General features: G+C 32.8%; 1 protein-coding gene across 1 annotated transcript; it reads right to left on the minus strand.

The window, feature by feature from the left end:
* Positions 1–1,321: 1,321 nt before the first annotated feature.
* LOC124362339 (28S ribosomal protein S27, mitochondrial-like) lies at positions 1,322–10,247 on the minus strand. The gene is made up of 2 exons (XM_046816762.1): positions 8,929–10,247; positions 1,322–1,733 (listed from the first exon to the last, which is right to left on the minus strand). The coding sequence occupies exons 1-2, from the start codon at positions 10,027–10,029 to the stop codon at positions 1,398–1,400; spliced, it is 1,437 nt and encodes a 478-aa protein (XP_046672718.1). The 5' UTR covers positions 10,030–10,247; the 3' UTR covers positions 1,322–1,397.
* Positions 10,248–11,071: the final 824 nt, after the last annotated feature.

An 11,071-nucleotide genomic window follows, 5' to 3' on the forward strand; every position in this document is an offset into this window, starting at 1 on the left:
TGCAAGACAGTTGGCCGAGTAATAGTATGTCCACCAATTTAATATATGAAATTTTGATTAATTTAATCTCAAAAGAAATTAGATTTCCAATGTACTGCTAGTTATTTTTGGATTTCCTATCAACTCTTCAAATTCTTTGATAATCCCAGCACATAAGGGATTATCATAAACACTAATTTGTCTCAATTTATATTTTCAGGGACAATTTTGTTACACTTATTACTGAGAGTATCCTTTCTATCCAAAACCTGATTCAACTTCCTTAATTTTCTTTTTATCAATATATGCACTTTACTCTTTTCCTATGAATTAGCAATTAAACTTCCTTCTTTGACAAAGTTTTGATGTTATCTAAGTATTACCAAATAATAGGTATTTTAAATTCTTACCTGTGCTTGCTAAAAGACTTTGGTCTTAAAGCACATCTCTGTCTCTTAATACACAAACATCCAAAAAAGGAACCTTGTATTGGACTTCAATTTTAACTATGAGGCAGATAGAAGGAAAAGTACTATTAATGTGACCAAAAAATCACTCATTTTGGTTTGTTTAATAGGAAAAACAACAAAGATTATCACCTGTTGATGACATAATTACTTCAGAAACGATTTTTCTTTAACGCCTTAGGTGTCATCCAGTCCGATCAGATTGGATTATACATTTATTCGCAGTGCTTAGATAGTTCACATCAACATATCGTTTGATGTAAAGTTTTTCTCAGCTGTGCTCAACTACCAGTGCTTTCTTGCAGCTAAACTTAGAACTGTTATGAATTAGGATGACTTTTTTCTAACAGTAAGATATTGTACACTTGATTTTTTTGTTGCTATGTGTTTTGGTAACTCATTATTATTGTAATATACTTTGCTGTTTTCTACAAGAATGGTCAGCATGATTATGATATTAGGAAAGCAAGAAAAACACATTGTTTCGCCTTTACAACTTTAATGAAAAAAAGGAATCTCTTCCCATCTAAATAAGAAAGTGTCAATCAAATCATTTTTAATTGATTACATCATAAATGATTCTGGTCCTGCAATGATTTTTGGTTTAGCAAGACCCCAATGGTAACAAAATCAACGAAGTAAATGTTGAAAAAAATTCCGTAACCTTTTTCAACAGTACTTGTAGCCTGCAGTTTTTCTCTATTCCCTCATCAAAATTTTGTAATGGCATATATAGTACCCCAGATAATTGCCCTTTTATTCTTTTCACTAAGCTCATGATGGAATACCTGCTTTCTATACTGATATATTTGTTAAAGTCTGAAGATATTAGTGAGAGGTGGGAATTTTGTTTCTTAAAAATAAAGACAAATAAATATTGATTATAAATAATGAATCACATTTTTTATTAAAAAAACTAATATTTACAATACCTTAATACAAGAATGATTTTTACAGTTTTGTTTTAATTAGTTTCATTGGAATATTTTCATCGAAGAATGATTCCAATGTTGGTTCTTTTGGTTCTGGTTCTTTTTCTTCTTCTTTTGCATTTGTTTTAGCCAACATCCTCTGTCTTTCCCGCTCTCTTTGTTCTTCTTGTTTCTTTTCTTTTTCCTCAATGATCAGATCCAGTTTGTCTTCATTGTCAAAAAAGAAGAGCTCTTCTTCTTTTTCTCTAAGAAGCTGTTTCTGACGCTCAATTTCTGCTAGTTGTTTCTCCTTATTAAGTCTTGCAATTTGTTCTTGAAGAAGCTTTCCTCTATGGATTTCCCATTTTTCATAAATCTGCAACAAAAGGGAGCATATGTAAGGTAGCATCTAAAAACATTTGAGAAAATTTTAATTTTTTTTAACTAGAAATGTAGATTAAGGATTGGATGGTTCCTAATATTATATATATATATATATATATATATATATATATATATATATATATATATATAAATTACAAATTTTTAATAGTTAAAGTAATTTACATATCTTTATAAAAACAAACACATTGCATTATGTATAAGATAGCACATGTTGGAAATAGAGCTTCTACTTCCTTAGCTAATGGAAATGCATAAATGTAGAAAATATTTTTTACTTATGAGAGGAGTATAAAACAAGATATTTTGACAAGTTACATAAGAATAAGTGACAACCAAAAAGAGCATAATAAAATAGAGAGTATAGATTTCTTTCCAAAGAGTTACAAATTAAATGTTCCACTTTACTTTTTATAAATTAATCTCACATCGCTAATTTAAGGAAGAACAAAACTTATGTGTTTCTATTCTTGTCAGAAAATTTATTTGTGGGATATTCTGAGGAGTAATTAACACTTACACCGAAACCCTGGCTGAAAAATGTCAACTGAAAACTCCGGTCTGTGAGAACTTATTCTGCATCTTTGCTTTCTTTCATATTTGAATACTTGAATATTTTTATCTTAATATCAATTAATTCACAATAATGGCATTTAAAAATAAAACTACAATATTTGACAGGTTCTTTGTCATTAAAACAAATTAATATTATGTTTTCCAAAATTAATTTAAACTAATATTTAAAATTTGATTAAATGGGCCCTCTTCACTTTGAATGTTTCTCTCTCTCTCTGACATCTTTCACATCTTTTGAAGATGGGAAACAAGTAGTCTGTATCCGAGTTCTTCGACAAACTCAAAGCATGTCATTACAGATGTGTTCCTGAAGATCATGTACAAAATTAAGCATTGGCAGTACCATGTTTAGCATTTTGTAGAAAATTGCCAGTGACAAACACCTTTTCTTCTTACCTGTGGTGAATATAGCACATTATTTCGTAAAAGTACACCACATTTTGAACTATTGTAATAGCAGATTATATCTGGTTTAGCATTCTCCTTATTAATCTCAATTGTGAGTGCATGGAAGAAAGCTAAAAGTGTCATGTTGGCCATAAAAGGAAGATATTACTGGTCTCCCAGGGTATTGTAGGAACTCTTCAGGAATTTTTTCCTTCACGGTTCCAACACAGGCTGTCTCATTGTAAGTTCATCCACAACTTCTATATACGAAAACCGATTATCAACTATGATGTTTCTGTGTGTTATACCTTTGGTTATATCTATGGTGTTATATGTTTTGTAACATATAATGGATGGCAAATGTCTGAAATCGTGTTAACCTTTCATACCTTCCATTGTCAATAACAAACTTTAAAAAAAGAAATTATATTTCTGTTGCTATTAACAATAGGGTGAAACGGTCTATCACTGATTGTGTGGGTAAACTGAGAGATGTTCTCTGTCACTGAGACCTGCTAAATAAATGTCAGTATAAATGTACGCATTCAGAAACTATTCAGTATTTGAGTTGCACAAACACGTGATTTTCAGTCCATATTTCTTTGGTTTCTGTGGCATAAGAGAAAAATATCATGACTTTTTAATTACCGCGGGTTATGAATATTCCTTATTTAATTTTTTTGTAGCGTTATGTTGGTACACATGTCTCTAACGTAACTCCCACTTAAAAGTGTCCAGGACTTCTCAAGTCCAATTTGCCACGTGTGGACAGGGGTTGTCATGCAAAAAATAACATTTTCGAACTTAACTTTCCTCTGTGCTAGTTTTGTATTGCTCTTCTTAACTTTTGCAAGATTTCACAATAACTCGCAGAATTTATAGATGTCTAACATTCTAATAAAACAACAAGAAGAACTCCTTTACTATTCCAAAACACAGTTACCATAATCTTCCGTGCCAATGTTTGCATGCATTTCCTTGGTTTTGTTTTGGGGGTAGTGTACATGCCCCCACTCTATAGACTGTAATTTGGTTTCGCAATTCATGTGTTTTACCTAAGTCTCCTCTCCTGTAATGATTCAATCGAGCAGCGAGTCACCATTTTTTCTGTAAGTGTCCAAAAATGGCAATGAAGCAGCTAGACGCTAATTTTTATGGGTTTCTGTTATGATTTTCAGTATCCATCTTGCAAAAAATTTATGGGAACCTAACTTCTGCGTAACAATTTCATGTAACAAACTTCTTGAAATTTAAGAACTAATTGAGAGTTCTGTTATTGTGAATCGGCATTCTTCTTTATCTTCTCATCAACTTAAGAGACAATTTCATCGGTCAGAATGATTGGCCGTCCACTTCGTTCATAATCATGCACATTTGTTCGGCCATTTCTAAACCTAATACACTACTGATGTATTCCACTTTCAGTAATCACATCCATCCCATAAACTTTATAGAGTTGGTGAAAAATCTCAATTGGTTTATTGTGCTTAACTAATAAAAACCGTATTACCGACCTCACTTGACAATGCGGAATTTTTAACACATTTTAAACTGCTATTGCAAAACAACAAGCAACGACAGTAACCTTTCACTAGCATGGCTGGATAGCCACTGTACGGAGAAACGCCCTGACATCAAAATGGCCACAATTGTCCTGCCCCTAGTGGCTACAGAGCGAAACGTAACCTACTTTCTGGATAGCCCTTGTGTACTGACTCATCTAATAACTTTTTTAATTTAGAACATCAAGAATATGAACACCGATTCTATGGAATTAAGCATGAAAACATAATGTCTTTATAAACAATGGAAAAAGTACATTATGAATGTAATAGACGAGATTACTTTGTAATGTATTGTTTGTCAATGTATTACACCCATATGCATTCATAAAATTCGAAATAAATGCACTACATACATAGTTCGAAGTGTAGCTATACAAAAGTAGAAAAAGGTTGGATTTTTTCTGAATTTAACTGATAAAAATATAAACAAAACTAAGAAGCATTTGGATGTATATTAATCTGTATAATAGAGATGATCACACTCTGTATAAATAGTGTGTCTATGTGGCCTACACTAGGTTGGTAAGAATGGCTGTAGTAAAATGACCTTGAGATTAACCTACTGTCCGCATCTGACTTGTTTGCGAGCTTAAGGAATGCATTTGCCATTGGCTGAGGCTGTCGACCAGCTGTCACTTCCCGCACTACTACCCGGCCTAAAACTATTAGTTATTTGCCTTGTCACATTATAACGCCAGGAAATTGGTGTATTTAAGTAATTCTATATGTTTTACTTATTATCTTGAAAAATGTTGGGACTTGAAACCATACGTGTTATAATAAAAAGTCCGTATATTTTTAAAAATATGACACAAAATACGTTTTGTTTTCTAACCTTAGTCGAGTGGACATGCGAGATCTGATTCAGAAGAACTCTGGTCGTCGTCATCGGGGTCGTCACTTTCACTGGAGTCCACGCCACCAAGTTCAATAACGAAGTGGTCAATGATGTCTTCTATTAATCCATCCTTTATCCAGAAGTCCTGCTCTAGTTTTAGGGTGTGATTAGTAAAACCTTCCCAGTCTATTTTGGTAACAGAGTTCATAGCATGTGTTGTCACTTTCTCAAGTGTTGTTAAACATAAATCACCTTTGATATTGTAATTTTTAATTTCCCGTTTCATGGTAGCCCAGGCTAACTCTATAGGATTTAGCTCACACATATAAGGTGGTAAACGGATTACTAAATGTCCATGTGCCTTTAGTAAAGAATCTACACGGAAAATCTTTTGTGGAGGTTTGTGTTGCACTATTAAATCGTACAGTTCAAATTTTTTCATAGTCGTGGAACAAGCTATATTATTTTTAATTAACCATGTCATTTTTAACTGCATATTTAGAAGGAGGTTTATTGTCCTGAAGGCAGTGATATGGTGCATTATCAAGGACAACTAAGCTGTTTTTTGGAAGATGTGGCAATAGTTTTTCGTGAACCCATCGTTCAAAATTAACGCCATTCATTTGACCATGGTAATCACCGGTAGCTCTGCCAGCTTTGAAAATTAAATTGCAGTCATGAAGAAATCCATCTTTCGTGCCGGCACTAACCACTATTAGTCTATTAGATGAACTCGTGTTTGTCAAGACGCCAGGAACACCAGGACCACTCCAACATTTTCCAAAAGTTAAATTGTTGTCCACCCACGTCTCGTCTAGGTACAAAATAACTTTACCCTCGTGTCTACACTTTTGTATCTCTCGCAAATAACGAGCACGCCAGTTTACTATATCAGGCCGTTCTATTAAAACGTTCCTGATTTTTCCATATCTCTTCCACTTAAACCCCATGGTATGAAGTAAGCGTCGTAAAGTGTGTACTCCCCAAGGAAAGTTAATCTTTTCTTTAATTGCCGTTAATAATTTATGTACCGTTGGCACTTTCTTTTGTACAATGTAAAAATCATTAATGGTATCACGAATCACTCTCTGATCAAATTCATCGATGTGAAATTTTTTTTTCCTCTGAATATGGTCTTTTTTCCCAGGAGTACTTAAGGCTTCATTACCGGCTTCGACACCTTCTTTCCTTATAGATGTTACACTTCGCACTGATATACCCGTGTAATTAGCTACCCGGATATTACTCTGCTTCAGTCTATGTTGGAGAGTACTCGTATTTGATTCTTCATCACACTTTTGAATAACTCGCCTTATAACATCCCTTACCTCACTGTGAATTGTCTGTCCCTTCTTGCGAACCGGAGCCATTTTGAAAAGCTAAAAACTCACAAATATACACTATATTAAATTAAACTTCCTTTCACCTAATGAATTTACACTATGTTATACATTAAAACGTAATAATACAAATTTGAGGTGCACTGGTGAAATCTCAACTCTCTACTACAAGGTATTCGCGGGCGAATGTGCGGAGGTGACTAGTAGCGCACCCCGTGCGTGCAAACAAGTCAGATGCGGACAGTAGTGAACTCAATGTTAAACCTCAAACACTAACACCCTTAATTTGGGTCATAGAATCATGGTTGAAGTCTCACTTTAAATACATGTCACATCCAAACACTTTTGTTTTACTAGTAAAGTTTATACTTTTAAGTATTTAAACAATAAAGTAAAAACAAATTTAATATTTTTTAAGCCAAAAAATGTATTAAAAATCTATAAATTGATTTATGTATATTAATCTGCACTAATACAAATACTTTACAGACATCTGTAGACTTGGCTGATGTTGTTCTTAAATGATAATAATCAATCCTTCTCCAATTTGTAAAGAAAATCACTGTGCTGTACAAAGAAACTGTAGGCAGCATACAATGTCAGTCCGCTGAGCCACTACTTTACGGCAAATCCGTAGTTTCTTTGCGACTGTCTACAAAACCCATTGCACCCACACCCTCAACCCTTGTGCAAAGAACCAATTTGATCCCAACAAAAATCGTACACCACTGTTTGATCAGATCTAAAAATAAAACTCCCATAAGTAGACTTAAAGGAGAATTTTGTAGATTTCATATGTTTGGAAAAAATTCTGGTATCGCAGAAAAACTTGTTAAGAATATGAATCATTAATGAATTGGTGAAGCATATATTCTTTTAATATCAAATCAACCAAAACAAAAAGTGAACTAGCAGAATTCGCTAGTGAGTTGGATTTGCAACAGGACAAAATTGATCGTATTTTGGGTGTAAGATAGTATATGAATATTAAGCACTGCAGTATTAGACAGGGGCTATGCAGAACAGGACAAAATCGATCTGTGCAGATCATTTGTTTTCACACAAAGCAAATGGACATAGACGGTGCCAGGCCGAGTAAAACAGGGCAGAGCAGGATATGTATGCCTTCTCCTTAATAGTTCTTCTTACAACAGGAAAATACTTAGAAAATTATTATATAAACAACATAAACTAATTAAGTTTTTTCAGGGTTGGAGTCAATTATTGCTTTTAAGCCAATATATTTTTGGTACTTCAGTATTATTTCAAAGGCAACTATTTTTTAACAGTTTTTGTTACGGGGATCTAAAGAAAAAAACAATATTACAAAGAACAGACTTTATTTGACTTAATAGTGGCCCCCAAATACCAAAGTACCAAATTTTTTAAATCTTGTAAAAAGAAGTATTAGTTGTACAAGCTATCACATGGTGGCAAACAAATAACATCCCTCGAGATAGTACAGTATCTAACAGTAACATATCAAAATTATAGAGGTCTGATCATGAACCCGAATGCTTAAGAACTAAAAATGTAATACAAACTCACTGCAGTATAATAAGAGGCCTCCACCACAATAGAATCATATTTATGATTATCTAAACTGATTATAGAAACAAAAATTTTTACACGAATTATGTTATATTTAAACTATCTATGTTATGTGTATCTATAAAATGTAACAAACAAAACAATTTAACATTTAGTTACTTTTGACTATTTTTAAGGATATACTATGATTCTACTTTGGTGGTGGCCTCTTATATACTGCAGCCCACTTAAACATTCTGGCCTGTGTAGTCATAGCTTTTGTTTCCTGCTTGACCTAATTTAACCTTCAACATACTATATATATATATAATATATATAAATAAATATATATATATATATATCTCAATATGTTAAACATTGAGAGTGATGCGTGAATTGCCTTATTGTATTTAGCATAGCCCATCTCATGGGAGAAACTGATCAGCAGTTAAATAGTTTAATTTTGGATCCTCAAAAAGTTTCTTTAGCCTATTAGGATTAATAACAGGGTATATTTCTATTTAGTTTTAAACAATTTATTAACATGTTGACTAAATGGCATGTAGTGCTTAATACTGAAAGTGTTAGAATAACCTTCTTCAGTAAGCTGTGGTATATAATTTGTTTTAAATTTAAATTTCAAAACAATTATAGCTATCAAAAATTTTAGGGTTGTCAAGTTACTTACAAAATTAAACTGTTGAATACTGTAACAATGACTTAAACTTGATGTTAGTTAGGCTTATAGCTAACTTGATCAGGATGACACAGGGTTACTATTCAATGCCCTACAATGGTGCCTATCTTTACCTTCTTCAAAAAAACCTCTAAACCAAGTTAATATGAAAGTTAGGTAGTTGACGGAAGGTATGTGAGGAAATTGCACGAGTGGAGTTTATAGGTCCCTCACAAAATATGAATATATATTCTTACCTGCAGCTGTTTATTTATTTCTGATGATTCATTAGTTTTTACCAAATCTCTCAAACGTGTTTCTACTGTTGATAGTAGCTGATCTTCAATAACCAACTGTGCGTCAGAGAAAGATCGGTTTAATAATTCTTTTAAACTATCACAAACATTTTTAAAGTTACTATCAACTTTACATTTTTCATCTAATATGTTATTTGCCATTGATAACGCATCTTTAGCAAGAATAGGAGTTTCTTTTGATTCTGAAATAGTTTTGATATAATCATTTGCTTGTTCAAATCTGTCATGAAGTAATAATCCAAGTAACTTGTATGATCTTCCCACATGATCTACAATATTTGTCCCAATGAGGTTTAAAGTTTTTCCCAAGAGATGTTTGGGGTCTACAAGATCAAAATGGTCATCGAAGTATGGGTTTCGAATGTATTTCACCCTGACTTTGACTTCTTCATCATCATCATCTTCACCACCACCATCATTTTTTTCCTCTTCGTCTTCATCTTTCCAAGGGGTAGGATTTTCAAGGTATTTGTGGCAAGCGTACAATGACATATACATTATTAAAGGATTCGATACGTCTTCCTGTAACATGTTGAAAGTGCTGACTTTAGCTGCATCTCTAAAATTTCCAGCTTTAATGAAAGCATCCATCATTAAAAGAGTACAATAATCATCAGAAAATATGCCATAGTTCAACCTATCATCCAAGATACGGATTAAATCAGCAGTCTTGTTACATTTCACATACAATCGGATTAATCCATGATGAGTTGATGGAAGTATGTTACTTGCTTCTGTACTTAATCTTAACTTGTGCACAACGTCTTCAACTTCATCGAAACTGGAATCATCATTTACTGCATTTACATATAGGTCTAAATCTAAAGCACTAGCATAACCAAAATGTTGAAACTGATTATCAAGTTCATAGAACATATCATTAGTGTTTATTTTGCTTAAGATTGGTGATTTCAGTCTATCATTCCACTCAGACTCCAACTTAAAAGAATCGGAAAAGAAAAACTGCCTTGGAGGTTTTATAGCATTGTATTTGGGCAAAAATAACAGTCTACAGGTTAAATTGGAAGTAAACCTCCACATTTTAACGAATTCCCACTATGACTTAGTGTTTGCACTTGTGCACTTTATAGTAAACACTCGATTTTATATTTATTGCACTAGAATCTTAGAAAAAACTATTTGTAATTTTGTAGGACACAGCAAAACTATGAACACTAACCTAAATACAATCACCGCGAGTAGACCGAGACTTACAACTACACTACACACACAACATTATACAATATACGAAAGCAGACGAAAGGTTTAAAAAAAACTGTTCACAATTGGTTGCAATGCTGGTTATAACTTTGTTGGCTGTAAACAGTTGTTCCAAATTGTATGCACTACAGGAATCTTGGAAACTTTAAGAAATACAGCAAATGTTAAAGTACAAAGTTATGCGTGATAAAAAAAAAACCAACAAATGAATATTGTTAAGTTAATTATTTGTTGATTCGCTCATTCACTGTCCTCAAAACTATTTTGTCAAAGTTTTTAAACTTTCATGGCTCTAATTTCTTTACATTCCAACGGCATGACACCAATTTACATGCGAGAATAAGTTTAAGATGAGTGCAAAGGCAATGTGCCTAAGAAGAATTAGTGGCTAAGAATCAAAAGCAACATAACAAAACAAAACATGGAAGAACATCTAACAGAACAAGACACTAATTAACAAAAACTGTAAAAATGTATAAATTAACAATAACAATGTAGACAATGAAGTAACAAAATTCAATAATGAAGTATAATAACAATATACTATATACTAATGTTACTACAATAATAAAAAGTAATAAACCAGAAAAAACAGCAACAAAGAAATATAGTAAGGATGTGAACTAATAATTATATAACAACAGTAATAAATAATGTTTAAAAACTGAAATATTGAATCCTGTTTTAATTCAAATTATCATTAAAGGGTTCTGCAGTAGTAAACAGAATGGCTTGCAAGCTGGATGAAAAGAAATCCACCTATGAACAAATCTGGTTCCCAAACCGCATGAACCTCGGAATGGAGCTGTACCACATATACTCGTACGAGTAGTTCCTGGCAGCATGGCTAGGCTCAAACAAG

Source organism: Homalodisca vitripennis, chromosome 5 (genome assembly GCF_021130785.1).
Source record: "Homalodisca vitripennis isolate AUS2020 chromosome 5, UT_GWSS_2.1, whole genome shotgun sequence".
NCBI lineage: Eukaryota > Metazoa > Arthropoda > Insecta > Hemiptera > Cicadellidae > Homalodisca > Homalodisca vitripennis.

Excerpts from the sequence above, each read along its gene's own strand:
- LOC124362339 (XM_046816762.1), bottom strand. The coding sequence starts at position 10,029 with ATGTGGAGGTTTACTTCCAATTTAACCTGTAGACTGTTATTTTTGCCC. Across the intron at positions 1,734-8,928 it reads AAATAAATAAACAGCTGCAG|ATTTATGAAAAATGGGAAAT; the intron begins GTAAGAATATAT and ends CTTTTGTTGCAG.